At 35.5% G+C, this 19,168-nt stretch overlaps 1 protein-coding gene across 2 annotated transcripts in view; it reads left to right on the plus strand.

Moving 5' to 3' along the window:
• The first annotated feature begins 4,987 nt into the window (after positions 1-4,987).
• The window catches only part of tnfrsf19 (tumor necrosis factor receptor superfamily, member 19), a 29,799-nt gene continuing 15,618 nt past the window's right edge, over positions 4,988-19,168 (plus strand). Inside the window, exons 1-5 of one of the 2 annotated variants that reach the window (XM_079886915.1) lie at positions 4,988-5,382; positions 6,259-6,351; positions 7,693-7,803; positions 14,752-14,930; positions 18,331-18,416. In XM_079886915.1, the coding sequence (XP_079743041.1) occupies positions 6,262-6,351; positions 7,693-7,803; positions 14,752-14,930; positions 18,331-18,416 (466 nt within the window). In that variant the 5' untranslated portion in view covers positions 4,988-5,382; positions 6,259-6,261. The remainder of the gene's footprint in view (positions 5,383-6,258; positions 6,352-7,692; positions 7,804-14,751; positions 14,931-18,330; positions 18,417-19,168) is intronic. The other variant, XM_079886914.1, reaches the window with a different exon arrangement.

The raw sequence follows: 19,168 nt of genomic DNA on the forward strand, positions 1-19,168 counted from the left end.
CACACACACACACACACACACACACACACACACACACACACACACTCACACACACACACACACACACACACACACACACACACACACACACACACACACACACACACACACACACACACACACACACACACACACACACACACACACACACACACACACACACTCTTCCACTCTCTTTTCTCATACCCTTCTAAAGTAATGACTCATTCTTCTCTATCCACCAATAGGCCTTATAGTAATGTAATCTAGTAGAGTCACTGACATTCCCGGCAATATAATGCAGGTCTTCATCACTCTCTCGATTTAGAGTGTCTGAAACATGAAAACTCCAAGAACAAACCCTTTTATCAAATTGTGTTATGTAATTGGTCATATTGGTAAACAGTACAACAGAATAAACAGCCTGGAAGCCATAAAAACAAATGATTAAAATCCATGTACACAACAGATGAAAGAGATGTGCACTTAACTAACAGTAGCTAAAATATCATACATTTCTAAACAAACAACATATGGGCATTTCAGACATTTTAAGTAGTCAACTTTAAGTTAGCTACTTTTTCATGGATAATAGTCTAAATGCTTTTTTATTGGTTATGATTTGGTCTATTGGGCAAAATATCTGTTTTCAAGTTTGTTCATGCTAATAAAAGATATGGTCATGGTGAAGCAAACAGATATGAAGGACATTCATGTCATGAATATTGTATGATTTGTTTGCCTGCTTTCTGTCACATACACTTATCTTCATGCTGTTTTCATAGCAGGATAACAAAACCAATGCCAAGGTCATGGCTCTCTTGCAGCTGGACGCTGAAGAGTGCCGGATGCACGTCTACATTTTCCCTCAACTGTTAAGTTGGAATATGGTTTTAATACACCTTATTATTGTTTTTAGTTATTTACATTAGTCTTTAAGCACATTAAACTGCTTGTGAACAAATTTCCAGTTTGAAATGTTTGAAATGCAATATATATATATATATATATATATAAGTTTAGAGAAAAACAATGTAAAAATAGTAAAATTACATAAATAATAAAAATAAAATTAAAAAGGTAAAAATTACATTAACCCTTTCATGCATGAATTATGACAACCTCAGTCGGGATTTTTTTCCCTCTGTGTTTTTATTGCTCTTATCAGAACATGAGGATGTGATTCCATCAAAGATCTGGTGAAGGTACAACTCTGTGGAAAACGCTGACGCTCCCTCCAGTCCAGAGTATATGTTAGTATAAGTTAGTAACATGCATTATGTAATCAGATTACTTTTTGATGTAACGAGTAAAGTAACGCATTACAAGTAACATGCATTGCCTAATCAGATTACTTTTTTGATGCAAAGAGTAAAGTAACACATTAAAAGTAACATGCATTATGCAATCAGATTACTTTTTTTATGTAACGAGTAGGCTAAATTAACACATTGCAAGTAACATGTATTATGTAATCAGATTACTTTTTGATGTAATGAGTAAAGCAATGCATTACAAGTAACATGCATTATGTAATCAGATTACTTTTTTGATGTAATGAGTAAATTAACACATTACAAGTAACATGCATTACGTAATCAGATTACTTTTTTGATGTAATGAGTAAATTAACACATTACAAGTAACATGCATTATGTAATCAGATTACTTTTTGATATGAGTAAATTAACACATTACAAGTAACATGTATTATGTAATCAGATTACTTTTTTGATATAATGAGTAAATTAACACATTACAACATGCATTGCCTAATCAGATTACTTTTTTGATGCAGAGTAAAGTAACACATTAAAAGTAACATGCATTATGCAATCAGATTACTTTTTTTGATGTAATGAGTAAATTAACACATTACAAGTAACATGCATTACGTAATTACTTTTTTGATGTAATGAGTAAATTAACACATTACAAGTATAATGTATTATGTAATCAGATTACTTTTTTGATTCAAAGAGTAAAGTAACACATTACAAGTAACGTGCATTACGGAGTCAGATTACTTTTTTGATATAACGAGTAGGCTAAATTAACACATTACAAGTAACATGTATTATGAAATCAGATTACTTTTTTGATGCAAAGAGTAAAGTAACACATTAAAAGTAACATGCATTATGTAATCAGATTACTTTTTTGATGTAATGAGTAAATTAACACATAACAAGTAACATGCATTACGTAATCACTAATCAGATTACTTTTTTGATGTAATGAGTAAATTAACACATTACAAGTAACATGTATTATGTAATCAGTTTACTTTTTTTGATGCAACGAGTAAAGTAACGCATTACAAGTAACATGCATTACGGAGTCAGATTACTTTTTGACGTAACTGTAAATTACATTCTAATAACACAAATACATGTATTTACTACCAAAAAAAGTTACTGCAGATTATGTATTTTCAAGAACAACAGTCACAGTAATAGTATGAATTTAGAATGATATATAGCTAGTGATGAGTCCAATTTAGTTGAAAGATGATGAATCAGAATTTCCTCCCAATCTAAAATCCATACTTGTAAAATTTAACAATGATATGACTCCTTAGATGTTACTTGATGTTACAACATTTTATTCTACCTGCAAGAGTGTCCTGGGATTGTAGGAATGGATGGATATTCCGGAGCAACTTCTGACTGGCCATCAGCAATCTTGGTTTGGTGAAAAAAACATTTCACATACAAGGGCTTGCCAATAGGTGGCAGTCTGATGCACTAGTGTCCACATGTGCAACTGTGCAATCACATGCATATGAAAGAAATGGCTTTTGGAATAGCTGTCCACTGTAGTCCAATAAAGAGTTAAAACAAACAAATAAATTAGTACAATAAAATTTAATAATTAATACATCTAACAGTACAGTATTAGTACATTACAAAAAAGAAACAATAATGTAATTTAATAGAAACTAAATATTTTCCAAATAATATTTAAGATATTTCAATAATATTATTTTATTCAGTATAAACAGGGTCTTTATACAAGAAACTATTTGAATTTTAGGATGGGGTCCCTCGCACAAGGATGACCACATTTGTGGTCCTTGGCATCTAATATCCACAAGAGGGCAGTATTAATTAACGACACCAAGGAGGTATATAATAGACAAACATGCAGACTGCATTCCACTGTGAGCTATACTCACTTTAAAAAACAGAGCACTTTAAGTAATTTTTTATGCACATAAGTATCATGCAATTTAATGACACACACAAAAAAAATCAGACTGTGCCTTAAGTACAGCAGGACTCATCCTGCACTGCATGCCTCATTTCTGAACTTCTTGCTGTTGGAGAATGTGTGTGTGTGTAGATGTGAATAGATGTTCAGAAGAGGTTAAATAATGATAATGACATTAAAATGATCAACAGAAATGTTGTGTGAGTGCATGTCTTGAGCTCAGAGCCAGTAATCAGAGGGTTTGAGCCCCAAGGAACCAAATCACTGCTGTTCCCTAATTAACTCCCGGTTGCTAATGCTTTTCGTTAGATTTTTCATTAGATCTGTTCATAGCTCAGATGCAGTGCATGGGCAGGTCTGCCATGGGAATCTTTGTCCCATGGAGCATTTCGGGTAGCGCTTCTAGTTCACCCCAAGGATTTACTTTGTTTGTGAGATTATGGTCTGGTGCACCACATTAGCTTTGTGTTTACAAGTGAACACATTATGTTGTGCTGTGCAAACCTTTAACAATTAGAAGCTACAGCAAGAAAAAGAGGACAGTAAAGAGCCATATTTTCATATGGTATGTGCATGACTCAATGTATGGCCTTTGATTTCGATATTTTTACTCTCTCATGTTTTTAAACAGCAGTTAAATCACCTCTCAGATTCACAGTGGTCATGGATCTGTGAGTTTAATCTGGCCCCTCTAACTGAGACAATGAGTCATTGCACAGATGAAGACATGGCGACCTTGAAAACTAAGCAGATTAAGCAATGTCCAGTGATGCCTAGTTGTCATGAACATGCTGCACAAAGGCTTTCCTTGTGTCAATAGACTATGTTCCTTCCACAGACTGTTAAAACACAGTTTACGTGACCAAATGAAAATACTGCAAAACATTGCAGGAAACATGGGGGGTTTGTTGCATCTAAATGATTACAAACCCTTGATTTAAAGCAACACTAAGGAACTTTTCCTATTCGGTCGCCCTACAGGTTGGAAGCGGAATTGTCCATTACCGCTGTCATAAATAATTTCGCCGCCCACAACTGTCGCAAGCACACTCGCTGTTTATCTAGCACCGGCTTTGGAATGAACGATGTCCACTGACAATCTAGAGTATGTTGCATGATTTCATGAAAGTATGATGTATTGCGACATCAGAAACGAAGGAAAACGAAATAATGACTATTGTAACGCTTGACGTAAAGCAAGTCAAATTTGTAGTTTTCTTACGTCTCATTCGAACTACAGAAACGCTACCCGATTTGGCAAACTTGCATGGTGTGGTTATAGCAGATATAGGGCTACAAAGCGAATCCAGAAGTGCCTTTCACCCTGTTACCACTTGATGAACCACTGATACGATTTTGGAAACATTATTTTAAGGTAAAAAATGTTCCTTAGTGTTGCTTTAAGAGAACAGGGAGCATGCATATGCCACAAGTGGCATACAATTCGAGAGTGTAATTCTCTGAAATGACCAGCAGAAGGCATCCAGTACTTGTACATCTTCGAACATTAAATATTACAATAGCGTTTAACTGAACAGCTGGATCCAAACAAAAGGTAACCGCGTTTTCACACAAACTTATTTTTGTGAAATGTTCATCTTTTTTCTTAAACAAATGACACTTGTTTTGATATTCTATTATCTAACTTAATAACATTCCTATTTAAGTGTGCCGTAAGTCCTCAAATAACGTGTTTGTAACCACAAGAGTGCAAAAGACTCGATTTCAAGAACTCAAACTCGATGTGTGAAAAGTTTCCTCAGCAGAGAATGCAGCCAATCGCTGCGCGGCAGGTGACGTCACGGAGATGAAAGGGAATTCTGCATCAAACACTCGCAGACTGAAGAAGAGAGAGATCAGATCACACACTCGCTGTTGCTGACCGCTTTCACTGCACGTCTGCCTCGGGATCATGCAGATAGTCTGTGCTTTTTTGCAGGTATTCGGATTATGGAGGGGTGTGAGTGAGTGAACAGGCTCAATTAAAGCGCTTCTTGTCCAGGACGTGTGTGTGAAGCTTTGATGTGCATGCTGATGGGAGATCAGATTGCAGGCATCATCAGACAGCAGTGTTTGATCTGAACTTTAACTCCAGTGCTGGGACGGGACGGGTTCACGAGCTCAGAGCTCAGACCGCATCCTGAACAGCTTTCCGTAGGACACCGGGATCTCACGAGCGACTCGTTATCGGTAAGAAAGATTTTTGTTTTTTTTGTGCACACATTTGCCGAGCTGCTTTGACCGCATATGAATCCATAAATCAATATCTTCAGAAAACTAACTAGCCTACAGAGCACACAAACATAGTGCCAATAAGGGGCATATTTTTAATTCATTCATAGCATACAATCTTGTTCTAAGCCAGGACAAAAAGTAACAGAAACAAGTTATCCATATTTTATATAGTACGTTATAATGTTTTGAAGACACAACGCAATGTATTATAACATTATAAATCCATAGATCTTAATATATGGATTTACCTATGGAATTGCCTAATAGCCTATATTATAAGCCTAACCAGCATATAAATTAATCATTATTGGCCAATATTAGTGTTTTTAAGAGCTTTTAGTGTTACTTTTTTATGATTCAACCATTAAAAATAAACAGTTATTATTCAGCATGTAACTACACACACACACACACACACACACACACACATTGTGTTTTCATGTTTTATGGGGACTTTCCATAGACATTGATTTTTATACTGTACAAACTGTATATTCTATTCCCTACCTCTAAACCCACCCATCATAGAAAACTTTCTGCATTTTTACTATTAAAAAAACATGATGATGATTTATATGATTTATAAGTATCTGTATGTTGTTAATTATTTGAATTGAATGATACACAAGCTAATATAATGATAGTGGGACTTTTATTCTTGTCTGATTTTAACACACAGTATTCTAGTATTCTATTCTTATATTAAAAAAGCATAAAAAAGGGTATGGATTTATAATAATCATTGTCTGCTTAGTGTTCACACAGTTTTGAGAGATAATGGCAAATAGTGTCCTCCATTAATCATTCATCAAAGGATTTCTGCTTTCACAGTGTATGTGGGAAAGACCTTTCAGAATGCCTCGGGCACCGATCCTCCCCGCGTTCACTCTTCACAGGATACTCGTCCTTCCACTGTGTGTTATGGTACGTTTGGTTCATATCAAGCCTTTTGCTTACTCTTAAACTTTAAGAAGTAACAAATTAATAATTGACTTGCTTGTTTTTTACCCTGAGATGTGCTCTCAGTAAAAAAAAAGTTGCCTAAACTTTTTAAGTACAATCAACTTGGATGTTTAAGTCATTTCAACTTAAATGACATTAAACAGATTTTAATTTTGATTTTGATGAGTTAAAGCAATGTAAAAACATATGTTCATAACTTATTGATCATATCATTTTTTACAGTATACTGTTCAAAAGTTTGGGGTCGGTAAGATCTTTTCGTTTTTTGAAAGTCTCTTTTGCTCACCAAGGCTGCATTGATTTGATCAAAAATACAGTAAAACAATAATATTCTGAAATATTATTACAATTTAAAAGAACTGTTTTTGTATTGATATATATATATTTAAATTGCAATGTCCTGTAATGGAAAAGCTGCATTTTCATCATCATTACTCCAGTCTTCAGTGTCACATGATCCTTCAGAAATCATTGTAATGAACCCTTTTCACAGACTGTGATGACGTTTCCACAGTTATCAACATCGCAAATCTAGTCAAGTTTTTAATATTTTCATTTTCATAACACTATACTGTGTGATATATTACCTTGGCAGTAAATGTCAAAAAGCAAATTAACGTTGCTTTGAGGGTGTTTCAAAATCAACCACTGAGGGAGGGACGGCAAATTTGACATCTTACTCATTCTAACTGATGTAATTATTCTCCCCAATATTTTCCTCTCTTTTGGAAAGTCGTGGAAACACCATCATGGATTTTATCTTTTGATATCGGAGAAAATGGGAATGCAAAAATTCAATTTGCTGTAGTCTAGTCTCTCATTCACCGCTTTAGAAGTTTACCCAACTAAACCGCTTCTGAAATGTGAAAAGGGTCCATATGCTGATTTGCTGCTCAAAAAAACAAACAAAAAAACATTTCTTATTATTATCAATATTGAAAACAGTTGTGCTGCCTAATATTTTTGTGGAACATTTTTTCAGAATTTTTTGACGCATAAAAAGTTCAAAAGAACAGCATTTATTTGGAATAGAAATATTTTGTAACATTATGTCTTTACTATCACTTTTGATCAATTTAATGCATCATTACTGAGCAAAAAGTATTAATTTCTTTAAAAAAATGTAAATTAAAAATCACTTACCCCAAACTTTTGAACGTCAGTGTATTTGTTTGTTCTTGAGAACACAAGTGTAATCATCATTATTATAATATTTATCTCCACATTTTGGTGCACTCCACTTTGGACAACGTCAAATGACATTATGGAATACTAACCATGCTGGTTTCCTGTCCCTCACAGCTTGCAGTTATGGCAGAGGAGAGAAGAGATTGCAGGGAACAGGAATACAAGGATAAGTTTGGGAGCTGTATTCCCTGTCGGCAGTGCGATGCTGGACAAGAGCTGTCTAAGGTTTGCCAGTTCTGCAATAGATTATTAATTTTTTCTTTCAGCCTAATTGGAAACATTGGCGCACATATACTAGTATTTTTAATTTCCTAAAAAGATTACATCTTAAATCAAGAAATAATACCCGAAGCACTCTGTTCCTTTGAATTGGTTCCCATTGAGCTTTATTCTGGAATTCTTCCCTTTCAGTTGACCTACCACAGTCAGATTAATGTGCACATATATTTAGCTTCTACTTCAAGCTGTTTTGTAAAAATAAAAAAGATCCATTACATCCATGCATGCGATCAAATCTGTGATGGAGAGACGCGTTCCCATCAGTTTCACAGAGTTCATGAAAGACTTCTAGACCAAACAGGCCAAAAGCAAAGAGTTCACCAACAGAGAGAGGATGCCAATGTTTTGAATAGCTTGTCCTGACCAATTATTTATTGCTTCCTTCTTTTTATGAAGAGAATGGGTGAACCGCTGTTCTCCTTTGTAGAGCGCTGGCCACGCTTTAATCAGTTACACCCACACTTCTTATCCTCTCCTGCTCACAATCTTCTGTTTTTTTTTTTGTTTTTTTTTCAAGCCTTTTAATGTCATTGCCACCTCTGAGAATTTCAAGGCCTTGTAAACATGGTGTGAAGAAATTAAGTGGTTTTGTACAATCCACCTAATCTAAACAGTGGTCTGGGATATTTCTGAAGTGTGGAAATCATTACACAGTTCATGCTCGGGGAAATGCATGTACATTAGGCTGTTGGATGCATATAAATGTAGTGCATAAGCTTTTTTTTAACCGCATGACTTTCATGTTGGTACACATGAACACACACTTATTAGTTATACGCCTCAGTGCATCAGATGTTTTTGGCCAATTAATGCTTTGGGGGCCTGAGGAGGTAGTGAATGATTGCCTGCTTTTTCCATTCAAACACTCGTGGTTTACTCTATTCTTTGGAGCAAGGACAATATCATGCGGAAAAAAAACAGTGTTTAGGTTACTTTAGCTTAGTTTCAATGATAAAATGTTTTCTTTTATCCCAGTTTAATATGCAGATACTATAGTATTAGTAGGGTTATCTCCCAAAAAGCATAAACACTTTATCTCTGTGGCGCTATCAAAACATTGCTTTGTTTGTTTGAGCATCCTGACCTGCCCGACAACAGCAACAATGGCTCGACCAATGGCGTAGCTTTCCGTTTGTTGTGACCAATGGTAGATGGGAGGTGTGTTTGGGAAATATGTTTTTAAAAAAAGTATTTTTCTTCTATAGAAATTACACTTAAACTTAGAATAGCTGTAATAACATTACCAACAACTTAAACATTTTTGTTGTTTTAATGTTTAACACCTCAGAAGCTCTTCCAGACGGTTTGTTTTTGTAAGAGTAGAACAGTTCACATGACGCCCTTTTACTGTTTTTCAAAGCATGACTAGTCAAACAGCAAGTAAAATCCCCACCTACACACTGTCTTTCACCTGAAAAGGCCGATAACAGCTTTGTTGATAGGCATTTTGTAATTGTTAAAGGGATAGTTCACCCAAATATGAAAGTTCTGTCATCAGTTGCTCACCCTCAGGTCGTTCAAAACCTGTATGATGATCCCATACGACTGGATCATCGTCCGCCAAAATCAAGCTATGTATATTCCATGCCCCATGCCAATAAATGCCAGTTGAAGTAATCCACTCAACAAGTTGTCATAACTGAACTCTAATTATTTCTTTCTTTTGGTTTTTGGGTAATATATCACTGAGACATGTTCTTGACAGGTTTTGTAAGATTCACCCTTAAAGCTTACCTTTTGGGTTAAGTGAGAAGTTCAAGCTTTGCTTTGATAGGAAGTATTAATGAGCAGTTCAGGGTAATTTAGTTGATTAGTGTTTTTTGAATTAGATGACTTCAAAACACTTGTGTGTCTGAACACGCATTCATCCAACTTTCTCCTCTATCAAATCCATCCTGCTGTTTTGCTTGGCATTCTCACTCAAATCTGATCTGGAGATTGTGGAAAAATGGTACTTGCAGGTACTGGTTTGGTGAGTTCTTTTAGGCAAAATGTTCCTGGATGATTCTGGACTGTGAAAACAGGCTTTTGTAAAGAATAGAGTTGGCTGATTTGCTGAATTATTGACTCCTCATTTTATAGTAATAATCTGATATATATGTTATTGAGGTTCCCCAACATGTAAAAAGCATGACTGCTCAATGATCACTGTATCATTGTAACATGTATGTCAAGGCCTTAAAGTGTGTATTGACACCTTTTGACCATTTGACTTTGATAACAAGGAGGAAACAGGATTTGGAAATGTTGTTAGCCAGATTCAAACTCCAATTTCCCTTTTGAGCACCACCACAGTACACAGTGATAACTGCTAAACCAAAGATCTGACACATATTACAATGATTTCCGAAGATTCATGTGATACTGAAGACTGGAGTAATGGCAGTTTTGACATGAGAGGAATACTTTGCATTTTAAAATATATTAAAACAGTAAACAGTTATTTTATATTGAAAAAATATTTCACAACATTACTTTTTTTTACTTTCAAATAAATAAATACAGCGTTGGTGATCATAAGAGACTTCTTGAAAAAAAAAAGAAAAAGTAAATTATTCCAAACTTTTGACCAGTAGTGTAGACAAATTCTGATCCAAATTCTGAATCTTCATAGGCTTTTATCTGGCGTCCAGCTAAGATTATGAAATGTTGCGAGCAAGATTCCAACTCCTATATAAACACCACAGCCTAGGGTAATAACAACTAAGCAATGGCTCTGACATGTAGACACTTTCTGAGCCATATCCGGGAGCCTGAATCCTCATCTGGCATCCAGCTAGGATTAGGAAATGCTGCTAGCAAGATTCAAACTCCTGTTGCCGATATGAGGATCACAGCCCATTGTAATAGCTACTGACACGCAGACACATTCTGAGACATATATGGGAATCTGAATCCTGTAACCATCTTGCATCCTTTAGGATTAGTAAATGTTGCTAGCAAGATTTGAACTCCTGTTGCTCATATGAGCACCACAGCCTATATTAATAGCTACTAAGCCACAGCTCTGACACATAGACACATTCTGCGCCATATCTTTGAGCCTGAATCTTTATTTGTATTCATCTGGTGTCCAGCTAAGATTCAGAAATGTTGCTTGTAAGATTCAAATTCCTGTTGCCAATATGAGCACCACAGCTCATAGTGATGACTACTAAGCCAGGGCTCTGACATGCAGACACAGTCTGAGCCATATCTGGGAGTCTGAATCCTCATTTACATCCATCTGGCATCCAGCTAGAATTATGAAATGTTGCTAGCAAGATTCGAACTCATGTTGCTCCATATGAGGACCACAGCTCAAAGTGATATCTACTAAGCCACAGCTCTGAGCCATATTCGGGAGCCTCATTGGCTTTTATATGAAGTTCATCTTTCTGTTTGAGCTTCTAAATGCTGGAGGATTCCAGCAGCAAACTCCAACAGAAAAACCACAGGGGGTTCCAGAGCTCCTTAGATTTCTCGTTCCCCCTTTGCTCTGCTGTTGATTATCTCTCCAGGAATGGCATCATGCCTTCAAACGGAGTGACCATACCTCTTTTATTCACCGTCCCCCCCCCAATCTTTCATGCCCTGCTGGAGAGAAAGGTCTTATATGGGCTGCGGGCAGGCAACAACAGCTGTCATTCTGTTCAGGCACCCTATATGCAGACTTTGGAGGGCCTGTGTTGAGAGAGCCAAATCAGTCTTCTCTAACATTGGCTGAAACCGGGGCCAGGCTTTGTGGAGAGCTCTTGTCATTGGCTCTCTCACTCAGGCCAGTAATCCATGTGTGCCGGAGCTGGGAAACTGGATCGCGGTGTAGAAAGAAGGCCCCTGTTTGAAGCCGATCTCCACGTTAATGATATATGAGCCTCTTCTCTAATCCAGCTCAGTGTGGTGGAATAACAGCGACCTGACTAGGGAAGGGGCAGCTGGGAAAAAAACAATAGTGCAGGGTGATATCAAACCACAAAGGTCCTCTCACTTTTCTATGCATTACGCTCTTCTGCTGGAATGCGACTGGTAGGAACGTGGTTGTCAGAGGTGGTGTGTTTGTTGTAAAGTAGTTGTGCTGATTTAAAAAGTCTTAAAAGATTAGTTCACCCAAAAATGGAAATGATCCCATTATTTACTCACCCTCAAGCCATCCTAGTGGTATATGACTTTCTTTCAGCCAAACACAATTCTGAAGCAAACCAAAGCGATGCGTTTTTGCAAGAAAAAAATCCATATTGATAACTTTATAACCTATAATCATGGGCTTCTGGTAACTTTTTTGTTGGATGGATGAGATTTTTTTAGTTTTGAAATCTAGGGTACCATTCACTCCCATTATAAAGCTTGGAAGAGCCAGGATATTTTTTAATATAACTCCGATTGTGTTTGGCTGGCTTGAGGCTGAGTAAATTATGGGATCATTTTCATTTTTGGGTGAACTAACCCTTTAAAGGTATACTTATTCATTTTTTTGTTAATTAAACGTTTTACACATGAAGAAGTAAATAGCACTTTTGAGAAATATGTTGAACACATACATGAAATTAATATTCCAGTCATTTCAGTCAGCATCTACACCACAGCAATAGTTCATCCCAAAGTAAATGTTCTGTTATATTTATTCTTTGGAAACACAAAATGAGATGTTTTGAAAAATTTACATTGAACCAAGTTGTGAAATATAAGATCATAAAAAGTACCTTAAGAGTGGTTAAGATGACTTCTCCAAGTCTTCTGATGCCATAGAATTGCTATGTATGAGAAACAAACTCTAATTTAAGTCATTCTCCAAAAATCTTGAGTCTATTCATTCCAGATATGCTGCTTTGGTTCTTGTACTTCTCATAATGAATCGCAATGCTTCAAGTTTGAATATGCAAAATGGCGAGTTGATGATGACAAAAGTTTAGTTTTTGGGTCATCTATTGTTCATGTAGCTGACACGTATCAAAAAAGGACATAAGATTTGTAGTCAGAACTACTTAACGCGCAAAGGAAGACTGTGTGTTTTAAATTAGTGTCATATTGCTGGTTGGTTCCATTGATAAATGGCTTGATTGATGATTTCTGTTGGGTTGGATCGCTGCATAAGACATAATTTGAATTCCATGCAGCTCTGCTTCAATTATGGTTTGAGAAATCAGCCTCAGTAAAAGCTGAATATATCCCTGCAAGATTCCCAAGAATTATACCAATGTGGAAAGGATTAAAAACAAACAAGCGTATTCCAGATTGATTACTGTCAGTAGAGTTTTGAAAAGACTCTGGCATTGTTTATTGAAGTGGGTGGACCTGGAGGGGGGAAAGACTCTTCTGAGTAATGCTAATTAAGCGGCGCTTAAGATTTCAGTTTAGATCCTGGAGCCTGGAAAAAAAAGTTTGCTTACATTTCACTTCTTAATGTCAAACTCAATGTGGCAAAACGTCAAAGCCCAACATGTTGTGCAGAAACATGCCGAACAAATGTAGTTCGTCACCGTTCAAGGAAAGACCGTTCCCAACCCATTAGAACGTCTTCCCAACTAAATTTTCTCTTTTGTGTGCAAAATTCTGGTGTTTAGTTACTAGTTGCTAAGCTAAAGGCAACTGTATTTTGTTCCTTTGTTATATTGCTCATTCATTCGGCTAAAATGGCAAGCTTGCTCATTTTGTTCATGTAGACACTTTCTCTGTGGTTTCTTTGTTATGTTTTCTTAGGCCGGCATGAGTACAGTGAAATCGGCCTTATATTATTACACAAACTGCACAGTTTTAGATCTTTTATTGAAATTAAATAGGCCTGTATTTAGGGAACAATGCAAAGGGTGTTGTCTCGTATAATTCAAGAGCGCTGAGAATTCTCCACGACCACACAACTTGACATTGAGACCTCTCCTCAAGTTTCCTTCGCGATTTGGATTTGCGTAAAACAGATCGCTTTTCTGGGTGAATATCATCAAACCAGTCAAGAACATGTCTGGGTTATATTTCACTCCAAAATCAAAAGAAAATAATATGCAATTATAATGTGCTTAAAGAACATAAATGAATGGTATATATATATATATATATATATATATATATATATATATATATATATATATATATACATTTCATTCAGCAATTATAATGTACTTAAAGAACATGAAGCATGAGCCCAAACTTTTGAATGGTAGTATATATATATATATCATTTGTTGTTGTTTTTAAGTTGATATAAATTATCAAATGAAATACATTACATGTTTGTACTAGACAGAAATTTAATTTATAATATAAAATGTATTTATAATACATAAAAAAAGATAAAAAAAAATAAAAAATTGGATAACACAAATTTTAATAAAATATTTTAATTTGACAAATTTGAGTGCATTCCTGATTCTGTGGTTAGAAACACTTTATTGTGCATGTGTTTGCACTATTAAACATCTTTGTGCTTTGTAAATCCTTTATTTTAAAGGGCTTTCTTTTTCTGCGTTCCACATACCAAAACCTCTCAATATCAATATTTCTCAGACACACTTTAGCCGAAGACAGGCCTGACAAAACCTCTGCAATAAACTCCCAATAAACCAACAATGGGCGTCCCCGTGGGCCTTTCTGATTCAAATGCGGAGCCCTTCGGGGGCCCGGAGCAGAAGGCTGTCCATTGATCCCGTGAGAGTCAGGGAGATTATTGCCTGTGTAAGATAGACTCTCTCAAAAGAAGCTTGGCCTTTGTTCAGCTGGGGATCACACACACACACACACACACACACACACACACACACACACACACACACACACACACACACACACACACACACACACACACACTGTGATCATTATTTCATCTCGGCTTCTTGTTAGTCCACATTGGCGCTTTTCTTTAGCGCGGCTCTCCCTCGCGCTTCCCTTCCTCGGCAGTGAGATATCTTCCGTTAATCCTCACAGGAATGTGGCTTTGGCTATGGGGAGGATGCCCAGTGTGTGCCCTGCAGAGCCAGTCGCTTCAAAGAGGACCGCAGCCTGCAGAAATGCAAGCCCTGTCTGGACTGTTCTCTACTCAACCGCTTCCAGAAGGGGAACTGCTCCACCACGAACAACGCCGTCTGCGGAGACTGCCTGCCCGGGTGAGTCAGTCATAGGAGCGCAATTATATAGAATAAATAATGATGGGCGTTTTCCAACACCAAGTCGGTCTATAATACACTCTTAAAAATAAAGGTTCCAACAGAGGGGTTTTCACAGTGATGCCATAGAAGAATCATTTTTGGTTCCCCAAGTGAATACATTTCCTTAGTGCGAAGAACATTTGAAAAATCGAAAGAACCTTTTTTTTTACTATAAAGTAAATTAATTCTGTCATTAATGTCATCAAAACTGTAAGACTTTCGACCACACAAGAATGAAACTCATTGGTTCTTTCACATCAAGCGAACATGCTTGAGCTTCTGTTTACCATATCTGACGTGTGAGTTGATCAATGTTTATGTGAATAAAAGCCTAAATTCAATCTGTTCGTCATTTAAAGCGATTGAGTCTCTTCAGAAAATGTGGAATAAACCTCTCCATTCATTTGGATTAGTTTTACGATCTCTTTATGAACTTTTGAAGCATCAAAGTGGTAGTTGCGTAGCTGTCAACGGAGGGACAGAAAGGTTCTTCATGAAACCATAAATGCAACAGTCGTGTTCCGGAATTAAAAACTTTTCTCCAAAGGGTAATTCATTTTTTTAACAATAACTTGTGTAAGCTTTTGTTGAATCCATCTGTTTGCATTTTTTCCATTTATTAAAAAAAAGATTGTGTATAACAGCAGAATCCATTGTTAAAAACTACATTACCCATGATGCTGTAGGGAAAACCCCACCAATCGGAGAGTCTGTGGGAGCAAATTGTGCCAAAAGATTTCTGCAAGGCTCTTCACTCCCATGAAGCACCGCAAATTATGTAATAAAGTCTGTCTCCCTTCTATGGAAGCTTGTTTTCGCCACAGAATAAAACATTTTAAAAGATAATTGCGACTTTTTATCTCACAATTGCGAGTTTACATCTCACAATTCTGACTTTATCTCTCAGAATTGCGAGATATAAAGTCAGAATTGCGTGAAATAAAGTCGCAATTGCGTGTTATAAAGTCAGAATTGCGAGATATAAAGTCAGAATTGCGAGATATAAAGTCAGAATTGCGTGAAATAAAGTCGCAATTGCGTGTTATAAAGTCAGAATTGCGTGAAATAAAGTCGCAATTGCGTGTTATAAAGTCAGAATTGCGTGTTATAAAGTCAGAATTGCGAGATATAAAGTCAGAATTGCGAGATATAAAGTCAGAATTGCGAGATATAAAGTCGCAATTGCGTGTTATAAAGTCAGAATTGTGTTATAAAGTCAGAATTGCGTGAAATAAAGTCGCAATTGTGTGTTATAAAGTCAGAATTGTGTGTTATAAAGTCAGAATTGCGTGTTATAAAGTCAGAATTGCGTGTTATAAAGTCAGAATTGCGAGATATAAAGTCAGAATTGTGAGATATAAAGTCAGAATTGCGTGTTATAAAGTCAGAATTGCGTGTTATAAAGTCAGAATTCTGACTTTTTTTCTCGCAATTGCGACTTTATATCACGCAATTCTGACTTTATAACACATAATTGCGAGTTTATATCTCGCAATTCTGACATCTTTTCTCAGAATTGTGAGATATAAACACAATTGTGAGATATAAAGTCCAATTCTAAGGAAAAAAAAGATGGATTTTTTACCTCAGAATAGTTTATATCTCACAATTCTGACTTTATAACACGCAATTGCGACTTTATATCATGCAATTCTGACTTTATATCTCCCAATTGCGTATTATAAAGTTAGAATTGCCTGATATAAAGTCACAATTGTGAGATAAAAAGTCGCAATTATCTTTTAAAATGTTTTATTCTGTGGCGGAAACAAGCTTCCATACCCTTCGCTCTCAAAATACTTAAAGATTTTGTATACATATACTGTTTATGCATATTTTTCAATAAACTTTAAATATATTGTTCCTAAAGATATAATCATCTTTGAATGAATTTTTAATCCATTATGTCATTTGCAGTTCTTTATGGGATTGTAGCTATTTTCCTTAAAGCCTTTAAGTACAGTTTTTTGTCAGATTTTCAAATATTTTTTTCACTTTAAATAAAAGTTTGTAATGTTGTGATTCACCTTGTATCTGGTTGGTTTGGTTCACGGCTTATAACGCTTTAGCAAAGACTTTTTTTTAAAATCCCAATGGGAAAAATAAATGGAATAAATACTTCCGGAACCAACACTGCTGAAAAAGTGGGCGGTCACTAACACACTCTACGAGGAACCTTTATTTTTGAGAGCACACAGTCATTCTGAAACCCAAACTGTATTTACATGCAGTAATGTATGTAAAAAGTAAAGAGTAAAGAGCTCGACTGACATGAGTTACACACACTTTAGCCCTCCAGCCCCAGTAAGTGAAGCTCAGTTTAAAGTCCAGGTCAGGGGAATCAACTCAAGGCCTTTGGTTGTGCCCAGACATGCCCTAGAAGCTGAAACATGTCAGGTTTATGAAGACCTGCGTTTCGCTATCGCTGCAAGAGTTACTAGTTTCCCCACATGGCAGCATCCTGCTCTCACCAGATAAGTTTTTAATAACTTTTGATTACCCATAATTAAGTGCTTTGGCACAGTAAGACATGCTGAAGGCAACTCTTCATATTACCTTCATCCATCATTCTTAGGGCTGTTACTGTAATGGTGGAATATTTCTGACATTGTAATGGATAGATTTCCTCTAAAGTTGATTAATTAATTAGGGCTGTCAAGTAATCATTGCCCCCTAATCCAATTTTCTAATAAAGGATTTTCCAGAGACATTCAATTAAAAAACAGCAAGACATAAGCATGCATGTGTACATAATCCAACAACTAAAAAATATCTCAGACAAGAGTGTGTGAACTGTGTAAGCTAAACAATCTGTAAGCCTAGATCGATTGTAAGTTGGATTGCTTTAAATTGTATTTGACTTCTAAAGCCACATTTTGTCTATCCACTTGTTTAATAATCTGCAACAATAATGAATGTGATGTCTTTGAATTAAATGCAGTTGGTGGATTTTCTCAGCAAATATTGATATAGATTCTGGATCAGTAAGATTTTTGTTTTATGTTTTTGAAAGAAGTCTGTTATGCTCAAAAAGGCTGCATTTATTTAATCAAAAATACAGTAAAAGTAATATTTTAAAATATTATTACAGTTTAAAAAAAACTTTAAAATTAAATGTATTCCTGTGATCAAACCATAGTTATTTGAAATAGAAATATTTTTGTAACATTAGAAATGTCTTTACTGGCATTATTTTTTTTAATCAACATAATGTATCTTTGCTAAATAAAAGTGAATTAACAAAATGACCCGTAACGAGTTGATTTACAACTCCAAAATTATTAATGCAATATAATAATATAATAAAAATAATATTTTTTTTATTTTATTTAAATTAATATGCATTTTATTCTTACAGATTTTACAGAAAGACGAAGTTAAGTGGATTTCAGGATATGGAGTGCATCCCATGTGGAGACCCGCCGCCACCATATGAACCGCACTGTAAGCACATTTATTAATTAATGATAAATACAAACTTTTTTGAAGGTATTTCAGTCCTTGAGGAAAATGCATTCATTTACTCAGGAAAAAAACATCAGCATTAGATCACAGTTTGATTTAAATGTCAATGATATTGTCTTCAAAAGGTTTCTTCATCCAAAAGTGAAAATTATGTCATCAATTATTCTCAATAATTTTTTTCACATCAAATTAAACTAAATGAAAATGAGAAGTTTACAAGTTTTAAAGGGATATTTAGATATTTAGAAGAATGTCACTAACCAGGCAGTTTCTGGTACCATTGACTTCCATAGTAGGAAAAAAAATATACTATGGAAGTCAATGGTACCAAAAACTGTCTGGTTACTGACATTCTTCTAAATATCTTCCTTTCTGTTCAGCAGAAGAAAGAAATTCATACAGGTTTGAAACAACATGAGGGTGAGTATATGATGACAGAATTTTCATTTTAAAGTGGAGTATCCCTTTAAGTTTAAGTTTACAATTAAGTTGACATAATTTTACAAATGTTATATTCTGATTTCAGTTATTATTAATCTGTTATTATATTTTAACAGTTATTTTATTTTAAGTAACATTTTTTATGGTTATAGTTTTAGTTAACTATAATAATCCTGCTCTCATGTCATTCTAAACCCATGGAACATAAAATAATATATCTTACAAAATGTCCTAGCTGCTCTTTTCCATACCATTAAAGAGCTTCATAAAAGGACAACAAAGCACCACAA

The sequence above is a fragment of the Squalius cephalus genome (assembly GCF_949319135.1).
Source record: "Squalius cephalus genome assembly, chromosome: 11".
Classification (NCBI taxonomy): domain Eukaryota; kingdom Metazoa; phylum Chordata; class Actinopteri; order Cypriniformes; family Leuciscidae; genus Squalius; species Squalius cephalus.